A 23,324-nucleotide genomic window follows, 5' to 3' on the forward strand; every position below is an offset into this window, starting at 1 on the left:
CTTTGGCCTGTGATATCTTATTGCATTATCACACTCATATAAGGCCATCCTTTTTGCAACTGTCATTTTCTAAATCTTTTTCAAATGCAAATCATGCTAGTCCTTCCGTTAGGGGTGAGAAAAACAATAGCTAAGAGGAAGAAAAGAGTTCCTAAAATAAACTTCTAGACAGGGTTGGGTTTGTTTTAGTGACTTCAGAGCCACAGTTTAATAAGCTTCATAGTCCTGGGTCCTGGCAAGATGAGGAGTCTGCTCCATTAGGGTACGTACAGAACAATCGCAACCTTCTCTCGGTCTGACCTGCAGCCTCTCTGACCATTCTTTCCTCTCCCTCTGTCATTCCTTTTCCAAGTCTTTGAAGCCAGATATCTCTCTCTTTCTCTTACCCCCCACCCCTTATAGTGCTTTAACAAATATTGGGTGGGACAAGACCCTTTCATAATGAATTCCTCCAACTCTCTGTATTGGAGCGGGTTTGATTTCAGGATCTGTAAAACATTTATGCATCTACTTCACCGTATCTATCACATGGATTGAGGAGGTAGCACAGTCTAGCTGCTCAGGCAGTGCTGTTAACCAGCCTCTGCCTATGAAAATAAGGAAAGTTACTGCAGAGCAGCAGGAACCTAGGAAGTTTCCATCCACTGTCAGGGACCTAATAGTACTCTAAGGTACAGCAAGATATAGTCTGTTCTTTATGGTGGGAGGAAGAGGTGTTCTAGACTCAGCAGCCCTATGGTGGGTGGCTGACAGTTAATTGTGCTTCTGACGCCTAGACCTGGAATCCATCACAACTGGATCAGAAGTCAGCTCCACTCCCAGCTTATCACTGAAGGTCCAAGGCACCTTCAATATGTGGTTCCATCATAAGTCCCATGCCGATTTTCTCCCAGGGACTTCCACAGTGAATGCTTCCAAGAGAAAGTCTCTGCTTTGCCCCAACTCCCAAGCCCAGCACACACAGGTATGGATCTGAAAGCATATGCCCCCATATCTATTTCAAATGCTGCTGCTAAAGACCACCCTCCCAGTTACTGTCTCTTCTGATTTCATCCCCACTTTCTCTCTTCTTGCTCCATCTTTCCCACTGTATTGGATACAGATGACTAAGCTGTCCTTTTAAGGCCCCCTACCCTAGCCCCGCCATGTCCGTATTAGCTATTAGTCCAGATCTTCCTTGTACGCCTTCCTGCTATCAGCCACACTGCCATCCATGCTTAGGAGGAACTTCTCACTGAAACTCCTGAATCCCTCACAATATCTTCCTTCATGTTTGCTGCCATTATGGAGCTTAAAGCACTTCCAGCAATGGCTAGGCAGCTGGAATAGACTAGCTTGTCACGGTCATTTCACCACTGACTTTGGCCTCCTCTTGCTTAAATGGAACATCCTTCTTTTGCATGTTACCACATGAGTTGAGTGTGAGGTCTTTGAGACAGAGACTTTGGAGGGACTGGAGGGGCTGGGGAGTGTCAGGGGAGAGGATTTATTATTTAACATGCCCAGTCTCTTTGTGCTAATGGAATAGAAATTAATAACGAGAAAGACAGCTCTTGGCTCCTTCCTGTTCTCACTTCACCAGCAGTGGCGAATCTTCTACAGGCTTAGCTGAAACCACACCAACTCCTCCTCTTCTGTTGCCTGAGCAACCTCTGTGTTTCAGTGATGCCCTCAGTGACACTAGTGCACCCCAGTTGTAGTTTGCCTACCTACAGCCTGTGGATGATATCTGGCTCATGCAGCCATTGGATCATCCCACAGACTTGGGACTTTGGTGGCATTTGATGATGAGTGGCTTTGCTGGCAACTACTTTTCCTGTGCCAATGGTTTCCAAGCTGTATTTTGTGGAGCCCTGGGGTTCCATGATAGGTCTTCAGGGGAGCCGCAAGGATATTCGGGTAATAGTAGGGCAGGCCAGGAGGCAGTGCACGGGCATTGCTGGGCCAGGTTGGCGGACTGCATCAGACTTTAGGATAGGGGGAGGGGGTTCTATAGTAGAAGAAGTGATATGAAATGGTTCCACAACATGAGGAAGTTTGAAAACCATTGCCTCATGCCATGGTGGGGAGAAGTGGTGACAGCAGCAGCTGGGTCCTAGCGCCTGCCCAGCCGCCACTGACCCAAGCTGGGTCATTCTAGCCCACAGCCTGGAAAGCCCAACCACTGGTCTATCCATCTGGGCTCTTGTGAAGACTCATACTAACACACCAACTCCACCTCTAACCTATCTTGACTCCACTAGTTGAGCAGGAGTAAAAAGCAGTGATGAGTGAGTTCAGTCACTTGCACAAGTAGAGCTGACCTTAAACACAGCCCTAGGGCAGATCTGTTGAAAACAAAGTTAAACCTTTTGCACTGTCACTTCTCAGGATCTAACCACACTTTCATTTTTTGTATATTTCAGTTTCTTCAGCTAGAGATAAGAACCAACTCTCTCTTTCTCTCTTATCTGAACTTCTTTGAGATCTAAAGATAAGGAAAACCAGACACTATTGCTATTTTATATTTTAGTTTCTGTCCTTCTCTAAATAGCTCTTCTGGCTGACCTCTTGTTTTCCATCTGCTTCTTTCTATTCATCTGTTGTTGTCCTTGTTGGGAATCCTGCAGTGTAATGTGGACTCTGAGAGACTCTTGGTGAGCATCTGCACTAGCTAAGAAAATAGGGGAAAAGAAACACTCATTCAAAACTTTGCTAAAAACATCCGTTCCTGGATACTAGATTGCTGAGTCATCCATTCTATTTGCAATGCCATTGAAATAGTTGCAAACTAGCTGATCTTAGCATGATAAAAATTGCTTTCAAAGCATAAACCTGATCTCACAAGGAAGGAGAAGTTTAAATGATACTAAAGGAAAGAGGAATTAAGATTATGACTTAAGTAGCAGAGAAGTGGAGAGAAAGGGAACTAAAATTAGGTTGAGCAGTGGTGTAAATAAATGAGCGTCCAGCAGGGATACAGCTGATATTAAAGTTGATCAAGGAGACAAGAGAACTTGTGTACATGAAACTGCTGGAACATAAACAGTTATATCTTCCATTGGATGAACCAACTGGAAATCAATGAACTGGTTGCAGCATTGGGGCTACTGGGCTTGACTGGTTACTCCAGGTAGTAGGGCCAGACACATTTGCATGCATGGACACAAAATCTGATACCCCTTCCTGTCAACCTGCCTATGGGTGTTGGGGGCTTGGGACATGCAATGGGCAGTAGGGGCATGAATGGCTTAACTGATTAGTTTTCTATTTCTTTGCCACCTGTAGTGAAAAGTATGTCACCACTTCTGGGAAATAACAGTTCATATGAGCACATGGAAAATGTTGGACTGTATAATTCACCAGAATCCATTGTTTCCCTTGCTATCTTCATCCTTGTCTTCATACTGGGTCTGCCAGGCAATGGCTTGGTCATCTGGGTTGCAGGCAGGAAAATGAAGCGGACTGTAAACAGTGTTTGGTTCTTGAACCTTGCCGTGGCTGACTTCCTGTGCTGCCTTTCTCTGCCTTTCCACATCGCTCATCTGTTCCTCCATGACGACTGGCCATATGGCTCATTCCTTTGCAAGGTAATCCCCTCAGCCATTATCTTCAACATGTTTGCCAGTGTTTTCCTTCTTACTGCCATTAGCATTGACCGCTACCTCTTGGTAATGAAGCCAGTCTGGTGTCAAAACCATCGCACAGTCAGGTTTGCATGGGTGACATGCGCTATCATCTGGATCCTGGCTTTTGTTATGTGCTCTCCAGTCTTCCTGTACCGAGAGACCTCCATAGATAAATCTGGCAAAACAAGGTGTGACTACAACTATGGAGATAAAGAATTTTACGAGTACATGTATAATGGCAATGATTCTGACTTTCTTTGGGCCAAGGATGTAGGGGACTACCCAACTGTGGAGCCAACTGGAACCCATGATGACACCTTCTTAACTTATCAGCTTCCTGATGAACACCTGGATTTCCAAATACCCATCCATCCCAGTGCTTCTACCACCATTAGCCCACCCTCATTCAGTCTTCTCCATTCAGTGGTACCAAATAACCTTGACGCTACAGCTGGCACAAATTCATCTACAGTGTCTTTTGCTCACCCTGATTTCAAGTCCTCTGAGCCTCCTGACAGCCTTCCTGATGTTGACCTATTCACAATGACCAATGTCTTCATCCCTTTAGAGTTATCTGACCTTCCTGGTGGTCCTTCTGACAAGTTCAATGATGGCATGTATTCGCTGGAGTATACAATGGAAGATTACAGTGATTACGTCCCCCAAAGCAGCCTGTCAGTCATCACTTTGACCATCACTAGGACTCTCTTTGGCTTTCTTCTCCCTTTTGGCATAATGGCAGCTTGCTATGGCCTTATTGCCTTCAAGATGCATGCATCTCAATTTAAGAAGCCCCGGGGTAAGACCTTGCAAGTGATTGTGGCGGTGGTGGCTGCACTCTTTGTTTGTTGGGCTCCGTACCACATAGTTGGCATATTGCTCCTGACAGTGAAGCCTTACACAACATTATGGAAGATGCTTCCACTCTGGGACCACCTCTCAATTGCCTTAGCCTATGTCAACAGTTGCATCAATCCAGTGGTCTATGCATTTGTGGGGCGGGACTTCAGGGAGAAGGCTCGACTATCACTGAAGGTGATCCTGGAGCGTGCCTTGAGTGAGGAAGTTACACACACAACTGCCTATTCCCGTGACATGGCCAAGACCTCAACAGACAAGGATATCAGCAGTGTCATATGAAATGGGTCTTTTCATTGGCATTGGAAAGGCAGACAGCCAGCCAAAGGCCTCCCCCACCCCCCCGACTTTCTATTGAAGGACTACAGAGCCATAACAAGCTTAACTATAATCTACTGGGGACTAGGACACTTCAGAGCAGGGTAGTCTCCTCCTTTGACACCTTCCTACTCAGAGAAGGGAGGTGGGGGATACTGGGGAAGCAACCTAAGGGGTAAGGAGGGAGGGAGGCAGGGATAGAGAGACCTTTACCTCACCATTTACAGAGAGAAGGGCATATGTGGAAGGACACATGGTGGGGTCATGCAGCTTATCCTCTGCATTGCTGATTGAGAATGCCACTGAAGACCATGGATCTATTAATCTCCAGTCTGTCTCCTATACCTGCTACATTACAAATGAGATTGCATTGATACATCTCCTTATTATGTTACCCGAACCTCCCCCACCCTTCCTTAGGACCCCTGAACCTTCCCTGTAGCAGAAGCTGATGGAGGGGGAGGGGAGGACCAGCTTTCCTCACAAGTGTTGTACCCCAAACATGCCCACTGAGCACTGAAAGCTGACTTTAATGCCAGTATTCCTGGGGTCACTGTGTATTGGTTTACTGAAAGTTCCTGTCCTACAAGAAAGTCCCCAAAGGGCCAGGTCCCCTTATTGCAGGCAGGAGCTCATTAGATCTAGGACCCACCTTTTGGGAGCATGGAATGAGATGCATCAACAAGGCAAAGGGAACTGCAGTATGTCACACTACTCATAAGAGATGTGCTTATTCTGTCTGGGGTTGTTTGGATGCCCAAACCAAATCAGAGCAGGGAGGGACAACCTTCCAAGAGGAAAATCTGAATGGGTGAGTCAGGTAAGATTAAAACTGTGCTGAACTCAAGTTGTCTTGGAAAGTATTGCCCGACTTCCACCTGTACATTACCATTAGACTCGGATGAGCATGTGAGCTACAGAGGAAGGCATGCAGCCATGTAGAGTGCTAGAACTTATCTGCACCCACCTAATCCTGCTATTCCTCTCAATGTGAAAAGCTAAATCAAAACTGTGGTTTGGCCCTGTTCTAGAGCTTCACAGATCTTAAGAGCATTCTGAGTCTGAATTTGGTTCAAAGAGGGAAGTGCACGTCGCACAGGGAAAAGCCACAAACAAGAAAGCACATGGATAGCTGCTCCCCCCCTCACCCTTTTGTTGGCTGGCTGTGCAATGTGTATAGCTAGCAACAGCAAAGCCCAATGTGGATGGGATACAACTGCCACAGTTCTCCCTGCATGGCAGTTCCTGGGCCCTTGGGATTTCAGAGAGCTGTGATCCAGGAAAGAGTTCTATGTCTGTCTTGCACAGGGTAATTGATACCATTGAAGTCATGGTATCAAGATGGCCCCAGTCAGAGGACACCATTAGGATAATTTGTGCGGGCACCCCTGATACCAGCAAGAGAAGCCCATTACACTCCATAGCGATGCAAGAGGCATCAGAGAGGCTCCCAGATTAATATCTACCTAACCTGCACTGGGGTTGACACTACTTTGTCACCTCTCACAAGCTAAGCTTGGGGGCTACTTGTCTTAGGCTTAGGCCACAGGCAAAAAAGGGGTGTTGTCAACCTCCAGGCTGTGTACTCATCCATCAGCACTGCTGGTATGAAGGCCTTCGTGCCCATATGAAAAGTGTTTCTGTTGAGTTCAGTGTCTGCAAGACAGATGTTTCCTGCATCCTCTTAGAAGGCAGGTGCAATGGGGGAAGTTCCTCTGCACAGCCTGCTTGCTGCGTCTGGAGCTCAGAAGTTTCCGCTGGTAGAGAGCAGAATGAGCCCCTCTTTGCCATTCCAGGAAATGGTGCAAGACACATCTCTTCCGAGTCAATCCTCCACAAAGGGGCCAGTGATAGACAATCCCTGTATCTGAAGACAGGACATGGAATTTCTGTTCTCTCAGACAGAATTTATGGTATCTAGTGTGTGTGTGTGCGCACGCACTGTTGTCTACAAACATATTCAATCTTTCTAGAGCATCCTTCGCCACACCTGCACAAAGAATCTGACCTGGCTTCTCTGCAGGGCATACTTTTATTTTTAGAGAGAATTGTGGGGAGAAAGGGAAAACTTAATTTTCTGCACAGCAGAAAGGCCAGAAGATCTGATACCAGGGAGATAAGCACACAGTAAGCACACAGTTTCCTACATATTTACCCATTATCTTTGGGGTAGTTGTCACACAGCCTTCCTCCTGTTGGTCATACATACTACTGATAAGAAGAAAGAGGTGAGAGCCTCCCTGGCCTATGAGATGCCATACTTTTGATAGTGGAGCACTTAAACACTCTGCCACAACCTCCCCTTACCCTCCCCAACAACTTAAGGAAGTCTCAATTTTGCATGAGACCTTACCACAGGCAGTGAAAGTAGAAAAGTCCCACCCGTGTCTTTATTATAAAAAGTCAACCACTCCTGTGTTGAACCCAAGCAGCCGCCACTGAAAAAATAAATTTGATGCTGGCTCCAAGAGGGTTAAACCATAAACATTCACTTTTTGTTTTTATTAAGAAAGCATGCACAAAAATAAACTCGTGAGACCACGCCCCCCTCTCCCCTACCCTTGACACAAAGCATCGTAGGCTGCACGGCCATGGAAGGACGTGATGAGCGAAGAGTTCCTCCCCACAGCAGGCCGATCTCCGCTGAATGCACCCCTTTGCTCCTGTGCAGTGCAGAGTTCCAGTGCCCTGCCTTTAACTCCATGTGTCCAAGCCAATGCCATCCCGCTCACTGACGATGCACATTTATTTCAGAGGGTGTTGGTGGGGGGGGTGAGGCTAATTTGCACACTGACCGGCATGTATTTACATATGCAAACAAGGCGCAACTGAATACGCAAAACAAGGCAAAATGAATATGCAAATGAGGAGTGCTTGAATACGCAAAGGAGCCATCTTGGCTTGTTTTCGTCTTCCAGATGGTGTTTCCAGGGTTCTCCAAAAAGCCAAGTGACCACAAACCATTTCCATGGGTCCAACTCTTGGTAACTTCCCCCTGCAAAGCACTGATTGGCACCTGAAGGGAGGTCATCTCTGCTGCTACACTCCACAGAAACCAAATCAATCCATGCTTCCTGATCATACCATTCGTATCCTGGGGCAATGGAGAGAACCACTGACTAACTCCGTGCTGAAGAAGTCAGCTCTGAGATTCCTCACTCCTCCTGGGAACACGCAATGACGCCCCCTTCCCACCTCCCATTTAAAAAAAACAAACAAAAAAACCCCCGCAAAAAATGCCGCCCCCCTCCAATGAGACTCTATCTTCCTGACAAAGATCCAATTGGTTTATCCCTACAGCAAATTAAAAAGCAATGCTAAACTAGCCCCCCACCCTTGGCATGTTGAGCCCCATGATGCTTTGCTTTCACCTTGGTTCCCCCTCACAGACTAATGGGGGCAAGTGGCGGACGTGACAAAATATAGAGGAAACAAGAGGTTTGACAGAACAGAGCCACGCTAGAAACAGGGGAGCAGAGGACACAGTGCAGGGGAAGGGGCCTCTCCACGCTCACTCCAGCTTTGGCAACTTTTCCCCTTCCAGCTGTCAGGGCATCTGGCATTCAGCTTGTGCTCTCTCACATCCTCCCCCCAGATGAATCACAAGGTGTCAGACATATACTCCCCCCCCATTATCATCCTCCCTTGGGCTGTGCAGTTTAACTACCTGCCCCACACCAACTGCCTCCCTGACCCATCAACAGAGGTCTCAGCACAAAGTCCCCAAACCTCCCTCATTTCTGTGCTGTGGCTTCCTCTTTCCATCTTTAGTTCACTCATAAAATGGGAACCACTGATGGGACATCTGCATGTATGCAGACAAGACTCCTGTTGCTTGCATCCTCATACCACAGGGGTAAGGACAGTCCCGAGAAACAACCAAGGGAACAGGCCACGTGACTAACTGAACAAGAACTTCTGGGGAAGGAGCATGCATCCCAATTTGCATATGCAAATAAGAACCTCCCAGCACACTTTGGAGGAAGAGGGCAGGAAGCAGGAAAGTTGAAGATATGAGGTGGGGGAGTGTGGCTTGAGCTTGTCAGACACTCCCCTTCCTGGTGCAAAATGCCTGCTGAGCTTGTCTTGCTTGATGGTTGGGGATGCTGCCCTTCCCTGGGGATGGCAAAAGGCAGTGTGTCTGGAACAGCTTAGGGTTTCCTCAAATTGCTACACGGGCCTTACAAAACGGCAGTGTTTTCTAAAACCAAGCTGCACCTCTGAGAGTGCCCTTTCTCAACACTGAGGCCACCCTCCTCCAGCTCAGCTCCAGTCCCAGCTGTATGCTTTGTCCCCTCATTCCCTTAACACTTAGGGTCTCTGCCTCTTCTCTTACTCTCCCTGCTGGCATGAGAAAGTTCTCAGAGCTCAGATCACCCCTCCAATGTCCCTGCAACTCCCTCACCTTTACAACATTTAAGAAACAACATAATTACAGGCTCCCAGGATCCACTAGGCTCTCTCACTCCGGTAGCCAACACGACAGATTCACTGGCCACCTTGAAGGGAAAGAGGGATTGTTAAACGCAAAATGATGGAGGCAGAGAAAGATGCACTCGAGGATTCAGCCTTCCTAGGTCTTCTCATGGCACCAAGGAGCCATCTCTCCGCCCTCCACCTCACGCAGTTCACCACCCAACGTGGGAGAGCTGCTCTGGTGCGTCTGAGGCCAGTGGGGGCGGGGGAGGGCCGTGCTCAATTATTGATAATAATAATTATTATTATAATAAACAAAAGAAGAAAAAGGTAAAACAGGACGCAAGGAAGGATTATCTTCGGCAGCATCTTGCGGTGGCTTCTCTGGCAGAGATAGAGAATATATATCTATATACAGGCAAGGCAGGGAGGCTGGGGTAGCCGGTCCTATGATCTTTCACCCCACGCCCCCCTTCCCTCCCTTGGCCCTCACAAAGGAGGGGCTCTTGAGTCTGTAACGCACTAGGTGATCAAGTCCCAGTCGAAATCGTCAGGTATTTCCTCATTGGCGCCTGGAGGAGGCCCAGGAGGCCGAGGGACCAGGTGGTGTGCTAGGCAAAGAGGGGAAGAAGGAGAGAAGAGGAAAGTGGGGGTTAGAGCAATAAAGTCAGGTTCTTCCCCCAGTGGGCTCCTGGGAACAAAACAGGAAAGATCTGGGCAGTATGAGTTTCCTCATGGCAGCGTCCTGCCAGGGCAAGAGCAGTATGAGTTCCTCACCCTGGCAGCACAAAATTGCCACCTCTGGGCAATGCCAGACCAGGAAGGGAAGGGAGGTAGCCATTGCAGTGCAAACCTCCCCACAGCACTGCTTAAAGGGTTTAAGGCTCTAGCCTCATGAGTTCTCCCGACAATAGTGATCAGTCAGCATCCAACTGGGAGATGCAAGGGGCTTTGGCAACATGAATGTCCTCACTCCAGCACTCTGTGAGCAATCAGCTCAGGGAAAGAAGTGTAACTGGGGATTGAAGTTCCTCATGTGTGTGGTGAAAGGAGTTGGGGAACTGAATTTCGTTTCAGTGATGCCAGCCTCTTGGGGGAACTTTCTGCAGCCTGGGCTCCCTTTCACTCTCCTCTGACAGCCACCCCTGCCAGCAGGAGCTCTGGGAAGGCTGAAAAAGCTGGTGTGGGGGCAAGTTCTTCAACATTCAGCCACATAACATGCCCTAGTGTCACTTCTTACCTGGGCGATTATATCCTGGAGAGTCCTGGGTGGAAATCTGGTACATAGGAGATGGCCCAGAGAAGAGATGGGGAGGTTGGGGCTGACCATAAGAATTCACTGTCAAAGGAAAGGGATAAAGAACTATTAGGGACACAGTCAGCTCACCCCCGCTGACTGGTATCACAGCTCCCCCACACCCTGGAGGATTTAGGAAGGGTAAAATCATCAGGCCCTTCTCACGAGTCACAGGTCAGCCAGGTTGCAGCTGCCACAAAATTTGGGAAGATCACCATATGATACCAAAATGAGGTATTCTGACCAGCCATCCTCTGTCCAGTGTCAGAAGCACAGGTGTAACCAGGCCAGGATTTGGCCCTTTCTGACTTCTCCCTCTAAGAACATCAACCTTCTCCCACTCCAGAATAGCCTCCCCTGCACCTCTTCACCTCACCATTTCTTTCCACCTGCTGTCTACACAAATCACCCCATATACCTTTGAGATTTTTACTTTCTTCCTGCCTCAAGTTTTGCTTTCAACTCTATGCCCCAGGTAACACCTTCACCCCACTGGGTGCTGTGTTTAGGCCTCAGACATCCCTACTCTCTAACATCAGGCTGTTTCCTACAGCCCTACAGCTGTGGGAACAGCTACAACAGAGATCAGGCAGATCTCTGAACAGTACCGGGACACTCTGCTTCATCCACTTGTATAGCACCCGGGTCCCCCACCCACCTGCCCTGCTGGGTACCTTGATTCATGGACTGCTCCTGCTTGCCGCTATTCAGGGCACAAGAATCAGAGATCCGAGGGGGCTGCTGTGGGCCCCCCAGGTGAGGGAGCTGACCAGTCTGGGTGAGAAAGTGATTGAGGGAGTCACAGAGGTTGGCAATGTGGTGCTGATCCAGGGTCCAGTTCTTCCGCTCCGCCTGGCGCAGGCTCTCCATCAGCTCTGCAAGGGGAAAATCCCATCACTGCCTGAACACTGCTCCTTCCCATCCCTGAGTCATTCCCCTCCCTCATGCTCAGGCTCCTATCTTACCATCCTCACTCATAATCCAGACATGGATCTATTCAGGTTCCTGCCCTTAGGAACTTTATGATTAATCCCCCAAATTATATGGAGAGCCTCCTTTTTCTCTATCTGGGGTGCTCTGTCTGAATCTTGAGCAGAGTGGGAAGCAACAATGGTGCAAAAACCACTCATCTGCCATCTGTCTATGGCAGGGGTTCTCACCCCCTGGGCTGCAGTGAGTCAGATGCTGGTCTGCAGTACGGTCAGCGGCCAGACCGGAAGTGGCCGGGGACAGGCAAACCGTGGCCACCCAGAGCCAGGCAGAGAGGCCGTGGTTCTTTCTGCAGGGACCACAGCAGTGCAGGGTGTGCCCCACTGCCCTCCGCCCAGGGGTAGGGCTATTCCTACCTATCTTCTGGCCAGAAATTCCAGCTGTGGTCGGCTGTGACTGCTGGACTGTGATTTGCTGGGCTGCGGCCACTTCCGGGCCACAGCATAACAACTTTGAGAACCCCTGGTCTATCGTATGTCTACAGCCCCCTTACCCGGATGTCTGAGGACCTGAACACCTGAGTATCAATGCATCTACCTGCACAACACTTCTGTGAGGTAGAGGAACACTAATGGATCCACCTTGCACATAAGGAACCGGGCCACCAAAAGTCCAGTGACTTGTCCAAGGTCAGACAAGAAGTCTGTAACATAGCAGTGAATTGTACCTGAGTTACCCCAGCCCAAAACTAATACCCTAATTCCTGGGCTGAGCTACTGACCTGAGAACTGGGAGTTTTCAATGCTAGACCAGTTCAGCCGGTTCACCATCTTGAAGCTTTCCTTCAGGGAATCAATACTGGAGCACCAGTCGGGAGGAAATGCTGGAATGCAAGGGAAGCAAGATCCTTGTATCAGGGAGTAACATACCAGCCCTCCACCCTCCGATGCAAACTAAAAATAAAGCCAGACTGGGTATGTCATTTGCCAGTGAAATCTGATGCCACCCTGGATAGGGACCCCACTGCCTCACAGGCAGCAAGGTGGGATTCAATCTCCCTGTTCATTCAGGTTTGGGCTCCACCCCCATTTCTAGCTCTAAACAGGACCCTAGGCCTAGGACAAAGGGACTCCTCTCTCCAGAGGCAGGAGGGCAATGAAGTCTCCAAATCCAGCCACACCTGGGTTTCACCGCCCGACACAAACACACACTATTTCTCTGCCTTTGTGCTAGGGCATGAGGTGGAGGGGGGCTACTGACTAGCTGAGTCCTTGTCTTGGCTGTTTGGGGGACTGCAGGGAACTCTAATGCTCACCTAGTCCCCTGAGCCCCAGCAGCTCCCTCCACCCTCTGCAACCTACCAAAGCCAGCACTGTTGATTGAAGCCTGTGACTGCTGCTGCTGCTGTTGGTGCTGCTGCTGTTGCTGCGGGTGGGAGTGCGGGTGGTGCTGCTGGTGCTGGTGGTATCCACCATGCTGCATCGGGGGCGGGTGCATGGACATCACAGGTGGGGGGCCATAACCATCACCCCCCTGCTGTTTACCCCCCTGGGGTGGGCAGCCCTCTGGGTTGGGGGTGTGGAGTTGGGGAGCAGCACCCACTGATGAAGGGCCCTGCTGCTGCTGGTGGTACATATAGTAGTTGTGGTTGGAGGGCTGCATGTCACCAAGGAGAGAAGAGAAACCTGAAGGAGGGTGGGGAGGGAGAATGAGAGGAGAGAGTTAAAAGATACAGGCAAAATGGCTGCCTGGCTCAGTCCCCTGCCACCCCCGTCACCCAGCGAGTGCATCTACACATGCTATTTGCATGAAGCAATAAACTCCAGAACACGTTGCACAAGAGTTTATTGTTCCTGGGCACCTTGTCTTCACGTATGCCAGGGACTGCAGCACGCTGAGGCAGACTGGAGCAGCCCTGGCTGGCAGGGGTTGTGGGGGGGAGTGTTTAGCTTGCCAGCCTGGGGCCGCTCTGACTCAGATCAACATGCTGCAGAGGGTTTGGCTGGGACACAAGGGTGCTCCAGTGCAGGGCTAGTTAGCAGGCAGCCCTGCACTGAAGCACCCTCATGCCCCAACCAGCCCTGTTAGCATCTAAAACATGCCTAAAGAATGTCACCGCAGGATAGTACTTGTATTTACAAGTACTAACCTGCAGCAGAGTTAGTTTCCTGCAGCCTAATAGAGGTGCACATGTAAATATTGAAACTTCAATGCAGAGCTAATTAGGGAGATTCATAGTAAATGTCTTGTGTAGATGCACCTAGTAAGGACTTTGTTCCAATGCTCAATTGCAAAACTTTCCTATAAAACAGGGGTGGGCAAATATTTTGGCCGGTGGGCAACTTAACAAGCTTTGGTTACCTCTTGAAGACCACACAAAGTCTTTCAGAAAACATCATTTTAACAAATTATAAAACCAAATCATATAGTAAAAATCAAACATCTGCTATAAATACATTTTAATTTTATTTAAAAAAATAACTTTTGCTTGGATTTGTCTTTGAGTAGTGTATATAGAGGCAATTGCATAATAGCTCAAAATAAAGTCTTACTGTTGTATATTTGGGGGGGGCGTGGGGGTTGTGTGTTGGTGGGGTGCACGTGTTTGGGGGGCGGGCAGCACACTAGGTCCTATAACCTGGGTAGGGGTCGGGAAAGGGAAGGAGAAGGGACAGAGAGCACATGCAGCAGAGTTCACTCAAGCAGTACGGTGCATATATGGTCCCCCCTGATCTGGCCCACAGCTGCCCCCATGGTGCTCTGCATTGTGCCAAATCCTGCCCACTCCCACCTGGGGCAGCCCAAGCTGGGTTTTCTCCTGCACCCACTCCACACCTGCTGACAGCCCTGCCCCTGGACAGTGCACACACCTTCCTGACAGGACACCTGGCCACCCCCAGGTAGCTGCTCATTGTACTGGATGTCTGAGTGGGTGGAAGGTGGCCAAACACTGGAACTGGAGCCTTGTATGCTGGGGCAGGAGTTGCCTGGCTGCAGCTTCCCCCCAACCTGACAGGGCATGTGGTGCCTGGCATGTGCTGCCCGGCTACCTGTACCACTTCCCTGCACTATCTGCTGCCTGGAACAGCACAACAGGGGCAGGAGAAGGAGGAGCTACTGGAAACAAGGGGAGCCAAGCAATACCAGGGTGGCTGCAGCAGCATTGGCAGCAGTCCCACTGGGAAGTCGTGCACGCTGACCAGGGCTAGGGCCAGGGCCAGGGCCAGGGTAGTGCCATTGGCAGGCACAGGGTGGGTGTAGGTAGGAGTGCGGTAGAGGCTGCCCCAGGCAGGGCTCAGCCCCATGCAGAGCACCATAGGGGCAGTTGTAGGCTGGATATAAATCAATTGGAAAGCCTTATTTTGCCCACCCCTGCTCTAGAGTCACAAACAAATAACACTGTAAAATTATGGGAGACCCTGCCTTGCAAATCCAAGCCAGGGCCATGTGCCTACTTACAGTACAACATCCCACAGGAGCCTTTAGACCAGTGGTCTCCAACCTTTTTAGGTTGGAGATCATTTTTGTAATTTAAGAGGAACCAAATATCTATCCCTCTTCTGTCCACCCAGAAGGTAAGTCTGTGTGGAGGGAAGGAGGGAGGTGAAAAGGGCTGTGGAGGGAGCAGGGCAGATTGAGGCCCCAGCCCTACCCCTCTCCCTCCCTCCCTCACTGCTGGGGCCCCAATCACCCTTACCCCTCAAACAGCAGTGAGGGAGGGGCAAGGCCTGCACAGCTGGGGCAGGGGTAGTGACAAGCAGCTTGTACAGGGGGTGCAGCGAGGGGGCAGCATGCAGCCCAGGAGGGCAGGGAGGGTGTGCGCCCTTGGATCTGCATGCAGGGCAGGGTGAGCTGGGGCAGTGCCGGGCTCTTCCCGGCTGGGCTGCGCTCAGACCGGGTGGCTGTAGTGGTGGCCCTGGGAGTGAGACCCCTGGGGAATGGGGGGGGGGGGGGTGCGGCATCCCCACTCCCAGTGCTGCCACTGTCTATGCCAAGTGCAGCCCGGGCCAGGTCCAGCAGGAACAGCCTGGCACAGCCTTCCAGCCTTCCGCTGCTGCTCGCCCTCCCCCTGCATCTGCCAGCCCCTGGCCCCATCTTTGTGGGGAGGGGAAGGCTGTGCTGGGCCTGGCCCATGCTGTGCTCGGCAGCGGCACTGGGAGCAAGGGTTGGGGGGCTACAGTCCTCCCCCCAGGCCCATGGCCCCACTCCCATCACCACTGCTGTAGCCACCTGGCCTGAGTACGGCTTGGCCAGGAAGAGCCTGACACTGCCCCGGCACCAGTTCACCCTGTACCACATGCAGATCCAAAGGCATGGGCCCCCCCTCCACACACCCCCCGGATGAGCCATGCTACCCCCACTCCCTACCTGCCCCGTGCTTGGGGGGCATATGCTCCCTGATCCGTGCACGGCAGAGGCGGCTGCAGCTGCGGGCTGGGCTTTGCACCTGGAGTCCATCCCTTCCCTCCCCCACTGACTGACCTGCTGGGCTGGGGGGTGGCAGGTGAGCGCACATGCACGCACGTGTTCAATCTCCTCAGCCCAGGATTGACTTGAAGAAGCTCTGCGATCCACCGGTCGATTGGTTGGTGACCACTGCTTTACACATTTCACTCGTATTTAAGTGCCTGACTCCCAAGAAAACCAGTAAGATTTTGGCACCCAAATACTTCTGTGGATTATGCCCTTTTTAACTAAATCCTTTGAAGTTTTCCCAAGTGCTGGTCCAAAAAGGCCAAGTGCAGTTAAATAAAAATAAGTTGAAGATGCAAGGCTTGACCAACAAAGCCACTTTGGGCCACTTTTCCCCAAAGCTGCCTTGTGGAGATTATATTTCTTCTGTGTCTCAGAAGCAGCCTGGGCTTCACAGTTTTCCTAGCATACATAACTAGTTGATCATGCACAGAAATTCTGCAGGCTGTGCTTAATGCAGCCCTCCTGAAACACTGTTTCTCTCTGTTCCCTCCACAGGCTACCCATGTGCACCCTCCAATCCCTCTCCTTTTCAGGATTGATTAAACCCCTTGTAGTCCTCCATAATACCAGAGGCACCACGCATTTCTCATTCCCCTGGTCTCGAGCTCTGTGCATCCCCATTTCTCCACCATGCTTTATCCTATCTGGGCGGTCACTCAAGTTGTCCGTATACTAAACTGTACTGGGAAGGTGGGCAGAGCTGAGATGGGGTGTAACTGGACTTTATTAATGGTTGCCATCAGCCAGTGCTTCATGGGAACACAGGGCTGCACAGGGCTTCCTGGGCCATCAAACCCAAACCCCCTGTTTGCAGGCAAGTGTTAACCCAAGGAATCCCCAACATCATTACTTCCAAACTATAAAGAACAAAACCTGAAACACAAACAAAACTCTAAAGCCTATAAAACAGGGGTGGGCCAAATGCAGCCCAGAGGCCAGATGCGGTCCACCAGGCCATTCTATCCGGCCCGTGGGGCCTCTAAAAAATTTAGAAAATTAATATTTAACTGCCCTGGGCTGCCTGTCATGCGGCCCTCGATGGCTTGCCAAACTCAGTAAGCGGCCCTCTGCCCAAAATAATTGCCTGCCCCTGCTATAAAACATGCCATGGATAGAAGGAGGGAGATGTGTGCACCAGCCAGGAAGGAACTGGTTAATAGCTGCTCACTGGATCTGAGGCAGAAGACCATGAAATATGCTACAAAGCAACAAAACCCTCTATGTCCCAATCTATGCCAATGCATTCTACTGGAAAAATTCTTTCCTGACCTTGAATCTGGCAATGGAAATGACCCTGAGCAGAAAAGCAAGATCCTCTGCCAGGAACCCCTGAGTTTTCTAAGTACCAACAGAAGTATCAGTGCAACCCAGGCAGAACTGCAGCCTTAGTTACGGGCAGCCTCCCAATGCCTTAGACTGGGGGTGGGGGGAGGACAATTATTTGGGCCTAAGGGCCATATGAGGAGTTTTGATAAGCTGTCATGAGCTGGCTCAGCACCCCCCATGCCACAACATCTCACCAAAACTCCCTATGGGGCTGTGGGCAGGTGGGGAGCACTGTTCAGGAGCAGGAGGGGTGGGCGAGGTTGGGATCATGGGGCCAAGTTGCAAGGCGGTGGGGGGGGGGTGGAGAGAGAAGGTGTATGTATGTGTGTATGTGCAGGAGGGAGGCTGCCTGGATGATGCTAGGTCCCGGAAGCCTGCCATGGGTGAGGGAAGGGGAATGCAGGTGTGTATGCAGCAAAGCTCACCCAGCTGCGTGCTGTTCTGTTCCCCCCAACTCCAGTGGCAGCTCCTTCTCCTGATCTTGCCCCTACCATGCTGCACCACTTTGGGTGAGTGGGCAGCTTTAGCTGGGTGGCTCCTGCCCCATCACGCAGGGTTCGGACACCAGCTCCTAGGAAGGCAGCCACGAGCTGAAGCTAGAGCCCCATGCACTGGGGCAGGATCCACCCAGCTGAAGCTGCCTGGCCGCCTGGAGTGGTATGGCATGGCGCTACCAGAGCAAGTTCAAGAGCAGCTTCCAGCAGAGCTGTTCCCAGTGTGGCTGCATCTGGGTGTTATTCTGCTCCCTTCACCTCCAGCAGCAACTCCTGATCCTTTCCCACCCATTCTGCTCCCAGTGAGGAGACAGGTGGGTGAGCAGCTTCAGCCAGGTGTCTCCTGCCTCTGTGCACAGGGTTCCAGCTTCAGCATCCAGCCACTTGAAGCTGCTCACCTGGGGCAAGATCCAAAGAAGGAACAGCCACTGAAGCCAGGGGGATTACAGCAGCACCCAGCTGCAGCCACACTGAGAACAACCCCACTGCAAACTATCTATGCTGGCTGGGCTGCAGGCAGGAGCTTGGTGTGGGCTGCCCCAGTGCAAGCAGGTGGGCCTTGGCCCCATGTTGAGTGCCATGGGGGCATCTGCAGGCTGGATCCAGTCACCTGGAGGACTGGATCTGGCTGTATTTTTGCCCATCCCTGCCTTAGAAGGAAAACCCACATTCTGCCAGAGCCAACAGCATTCATGAGGAGATGTAGGAAAATCTTTCTGGGTCCCTACAGGTGACCAGCAAAAGCCCCAAGTATGAGATTAGCAGACTCTTGCCACAATGTAAGACAGTTACCTCTATATTCCAACACAGGGGTTGAAGATACAGGATTCTACATAACACACACACTGATTGTTGAACCAGAGCTCCCTGTCCTACCACACCACCCCATCCATAAACTTACTGAGTTCAGTTTTAGAACAATTCACATTTTTGGCCCCAAACTACTTAGCTTGGAAGACCATTCCAAAACTTAGCTCTGATAAGACTGGAAAGTAAAAGAGGACTTCTTGCAATATTTGTCCATAAACCACTTTATAGCCATTTGATCTTGATTTAGTGTTATTTTTCAGCTAAAAAAAATCCCCTCTGCCACCCCCCCACAATACACTTGTGCAGTGATTGTGTTTCTTCTCAAGCTCTGTTCTGTTCAGATAAACAAGCCAAGATCTTCAAATCCTTCGTAAGAAAAGCTATCTATTCTCTTAACCATCCCCGTACCCCTTCTTTGAATTCCTTCGAGTTTAAGTTCATCTTTCTTGAATGTTGGTGACCAGACCAGCACACTTTTCTAAATGGGACCTTAGCAATGCATCATACAGTGGTACCCAGTATCTCCTTATCTCTCCTGAATATACTCCACTTTCTGTCTCCTCATCAGTAGTTCTCAACTTTCTAATCTCAGGGCTGAATTTGGTTCCATACTGCTCCCAGTACACTCCACCCCCAAACCTCTGGCATAATCCTACTACCTACCTTAAGATCACTAAGACCCATCTTGCCTTATGGCACTCTTTTCAGGCATATGGCAGAGACACCCAAGCTAAGTGTGCCCAGGGTGGAACAAAAGCAGCAAGGCTGTGTCTGAGCGGCACTGCACCCAAGCTCTGCTTCTCAGTAGACCTAACTACCCTACCCATGGTGCTACACCAAGGTGGTTCAGGAGGTAGCATGTGTGGAGCAACACAATCTCAGTCCTATGTTGCTTGACACCATGGCAAGATTTGGGAGGGAGTTGGTTCCCCCACCCCCACAAACACATGGCTCATATTTCCCCTTCTAGCCCACTCACAGCTTAATGGTTGGGAGCCTCTGATCCCCACAATCATGGAGGGATAGGAGCTGCTGGCTCTACTAACTCAATGTCAGGGGATCCATGTGGTTTCGTTCAGCTCACCCCAAGAACCTCTACCCACCCCCGGCCTCAGCATCTCAGGCACCCTTAAGTCGTGTTAGAGCAGCAGTGCAAGTAAGTATACGTGCACATTCAGCTTTGTAGCTGCACATCACTTGTAAGTTACTGGCATTATGTTCTCTCTCTGTTACTCGGTATTGGTTATTCAATGCTCATCTAGCACCTTTCAACCCAGACCACTGTGTAGGAAGATCACTCACATGCACTGACATTGTGGCCTTCTGAAAGGAAGGGGGAGAAACGCAGCAAGCATTTAAACAGCTAAGTGTCACATGTCAGCAACAGGACAGGAAGAAAACTCTTTAGCTGTGCCTCCCCAAAGTTCTCTCTTAGCTTCAAATATTTTTGAGAACAATAGTTTGTCCAGGAAGAGTGAATGAACACTCCCAGTCAACATTTTCAGCCAGGCCGTATGCCTTAATAAGGGGCCTTATTTAAAGTAATGCTAAATTCTCAACCATACCCAGTATCTTCAATAACTCTGACACTCTCAGAAACAGGGAAAAATCAGACCGTTCGGCACATGTGCTGAGAATGTCAACAAGAAAGGCCTACCTGTTATCTTTGGTGATGGTAGGAACAGGACCAAGACCTGCCACCCTCACACTGTACTTCAGTCAATACAGCCACATGCTGGATTTGAGCCATCTACGTGAATGGCACAGAACCCCATGACCAGGATGCTACTCACTCCCACAATGAGGCTCCTTAAATCTCTGTTTAGAAGTTGAGCTCAGTTTTACATCTTGTTCAAAGACAGCACCTCTAGGAGCACCTACCACTGGGCTGGGGCTCTGAGGCCACCCTGGCTCATTCTGGCTACCAAATCATCGGCACAGCCTCTTGATACATGATGAATTTTCTGAAAGTGTATGCTAGCCAGTACTAAAGCTGCCTAAGCTGGAGGGACTGGATATACTCAGTCTGTGTGGGAGATTTTAGCTTTCTTTGCAAAATGTCCAGCCCATGACAGGGGATCCCAGCTGCTACTACAATGCCAATAGCTCAGCAAATCCATGAACCACAGAAGTCCTTCAGTTTGCAGGTTTGTCTGAACGCTGTTAGCAGTGTTATGACTGCAGCCTAGAAAACTTATGATTATCAATACAGGCATGGCCCTGGTTTACTAATATTGCCTGTCCCACACCAGCTCAATAATTTCAAAAGTATGTTTCTAAACACAAAAGCAGCGAACAGGAATTGTTTTCAGGATTTCTTCTGTGCCCCTTGTTCATATCCCTAAGGTGAGGCTGCCCTCTACTGGCTGTTCTAGAAATCAGAGAATGCAGAGAACAGGAATGGATTACTGTTAGTCTGTCTTTCACCCATTAAAATTACAACCACTCCTTTTCATTGCACTGTATTCCTTGGAGTTCTGTCCAGCTCCAGGTTTTAGGGACCAATGTGAGCAGGATTTCCTACCCATGGGCGACTGGTGCCTCCCAAGTCTGGCGGGCACCAGATCGCTGGGGGTGGGCGACTCCCCCAAAGACTGATCAACAAGCCAACAGCAAAACCAGAAGTGCTTTCCGGTGGCACTTCCAGTTTTGCAGATGGTGCTTCCAGGGGGTGCATGGCCAATCTCAGGGAGTTCATGTGCACCTGTGTGCACCCCTACACGTTGCCAATGTTCCTACCCTTTCCCTTTGTGGAGGCTATTCTACAATTTGTTTCTAACAACCTTCTCCCCCTGCCAAAAACCTGCATTTCTGGATCATGACAGCAGACATCCACATTTTTTTCTCTGTCAAGCCTTTCTTCAGAAGCAGATTCCTCCAGCCTTCCAGGCACTTTTGTTCCTCCTTTTGTTCCCAATGTGTCAGCATTATACATTTTTAAAATAATTGCTAGTTCTGTAGAAAGAGATGGTGGCTGAGAGACTGAGAAAGTGTTGCACATGAAATACACCTGAGAGGAGAACTAGAATATTTCCAAATAAGAAACCCACATTTTCATAGGCTGCTAGAAAGGAAGAATTGGGCGACAAAAAGAGGTGCATTAGTTGCATAGTTCTGGTACTCACCGTGCTGGGAAGAGGAGGATTTCTCCAGCATGGATTTGTAGAGGTTTCGGAAGGACCAGCTCAGGTCCTGGAAGTTGATCTCAGAGTAGGAGAACTTGAAGTCATGGTTGGTGCTGTAGAGAGGGGGTGGTACATCTGCACCTTCGCGGCCCTGACCCCCTGCCACGGTGGATGCTGCATCCACAGGCCCCGCACCCTGCTGGGGATCATACATGATGGGTAGGGGAGGGAAAGGCATACAGCTTTGTAACTCCACAGAAAGGTTTGAGGAAGGAAGCAGGAAGGGATACACCAGAAAAAGGCACTAGTCTCTTGTCACCTGTTTTTCTCCCAACAAAAACACCTTCCCACTAGGCTCTGAGTACTCCCCCTCCTCTCCCCTCCCAGGATGTGCTACTTCTCCGTATCCTTCAGTCACCTCTCAACCCACCTGCCATTCTCCTCATCCCTCATCTCTCATCTGCTCCTCTTCTCTGCATTTCTTCCTCCCAATCATGAAGCTGCCTCCTGTTTATATCCTCTTTTGTTCCAGCTCTTATTTAAGTATCTCATCCCCCCCATTTAACCTCCAGTCTAGGAAATCTCTCTCCATTTCTTCTCCCTTACCTGCTCTGCCTCTTCTTTCCTGCCCCTTCTCTTGCATTCAATAGCTTGTCTAGATAATTGGTCCAAAAAAGATATCACTCTAAGAAATTCTTGTCCCTCACATAATTTCTGGACCTTCATGGCTATAATATCACTTTTATACTACCTTCTCTTTTCACTCACTTGACTGTAGTTAGCAATGGGGCTGGTGGTCTGCAGCGATAGCTGGGGGGTGGCCTCAGGGGGAAGAGAAGCTTCTGTGCTGACTGGGACAGCCCCCCGGGGGCTCTTACTTGCCTCTTGCTCTGGGGAGTCCTGTGGTATCTGTGGATGGGGAGAGGGAATGAGAAAAGAAAGAAGGAAATCAGACACAGCAGGAGAAGTGAAACTGCAGATGAGAATCTGGCTCCCCTTTGTACAAGCACATGCCCTAAAAAGGGGTGGGGGAGGGCAGCGCTGGGAGTGAAAGAACATTCAAGAGGTCTCAGGCTTTTGCCAGACAAAGCTAAAGATCAGTTCTGGGTGCGATCAATAGCAGCTACGTGGTGTGACCAGAGAAGTCAGCCTCAACGTTCATCTGGTCCCAGACTTTTCCTTCTTGTACAAAATCCACTTTCTCCAGTATGATGACAATACAGCCCTGGAAGGCTTCCCTCTTCCTGGAGCAAGAAGGGAATTCTGATCCCCATGTAACATCATCTGCTCTCAGGAAAGAGTCATACTCACATCATCATCTGGAGGGTGCCGCCTCTTGCGAGAAATATCTGGACAGGTGTCTATTGTCCAATAAGAACCCTGGAAAAAAAAAACAATGGTGAGAGGACAGCAGAATTAGCCTTAGGAACTCTCTACTACAGGGCATAACTGAGACTCATATCACACAGCACCGACTAATGTGTTAAAGGTCAAAACCATCAACATACTCTTCTCAAGACATGAGCTGACTGCCAGCAGGATGGCATGAAAATTTTTTTCCTGTATTTTGCTACTGCCCAATGAGATATAATGCTATTGAGGGAGACCCGTGATTTCCTCTGAAGTGTCACAAAGAAGCCACTAAGAGATGATTCTCACCAGACAA

At 49.8% G+C, this 23,324-nt stretch overlaps 2 protein-coding genes across 5 annotated transcripts in view; one reads left to right on the plus strand and one right to left on the minus strand.

Annotated features, from left to right (window-relative positions):
* Positions 1-203: 203 nt before the first annotated feature.
* C3AR1 (complement C3a receptor 1) lies at positions 204-7,120 on the plus strand. Its single transcript, XM_090043962.1, has 2 exons — positions 204-262; positions 3,268-7,120. The coding sequence occupies exon 2, from the start codon at positions 3,276-3,278 to the stop codon at positions 4,746-4,748; it is 1,473 nt and encodes a 490-aa protein (XP_089900088.1). The 5' UTR covers positions 204-262; positions 3,268-3,275; the 3' UTR covers positions 4,749-7,120.
* A 137-nt stretch (positions 7,121-7,257) lies between these two features.
* Positions 7,258-23,324, minus strand: part of FOXJ2 (forkhead box J2) — a 42,625-nt gene continuing 26,558 nt past the window's right edge. For 2 of the 4 annotated variants that reach the window (XM_090043961.1, XM_090043958.1), the window contains exons 4-11: positions 22,970-23,038; positions 22,427-22,567; positions 21,659-21,857; positions 12,789-13,112; positions 12,209-12,310; positions 11,172-11,372; positions 10,441-10,539; positions 7,258-9,811 (exon numbers count right to left, since the gene is read on the minus strand). In XM_090043961.1, the coding sequence (XP_089900087.1) occupies positions 9,723-9,811; positions 10,441-10,539; positions 11,172-11,372; positions 12,209-12,310; positions 12,789-13,112; positions 21,659-21,857; positions 22,427-22,567; positions 22,970-23,038 (1,224 nt within the window). In that variant the 3' untranslated portion in view covers positions 7,258-9,722. The remainder of the gene's footprint in view (positions 9,812-10,440; positions 10,540-11,171; positions 11,373-12,208; positions 12,311-12,788; positions 13,113-21,658; positions 21,858-22,426; positions 22,568-22,969; positions 23,039-23,324) is intronic. The other 2 variants (XM_090043959.1, XM_090043960.1) reach the window with 2 other exon arrangements.

Source organism: Crocodylus siamensis, chromosome 4 (assembly GCF_052110815.1).
Source record: "Crocodylus siamensis isolate JL-2025a chromosome 4, ASM5211081v1, whole genome shotgun sequence".
NCBI lineage: Eukaryota > Metazoa > Chordata > Crocodylia > Crocodylidae > Crocodylus > Crocodylus siamensis.

Coding starts and splice junctions, on each gene's coding strand:
- C3AR1 (XM_090043962.1), top strand. CDS start 3,276: ATGTCACCACTTCTGGGAAATAACAGTTCATATGAGCACATGGAAAAT.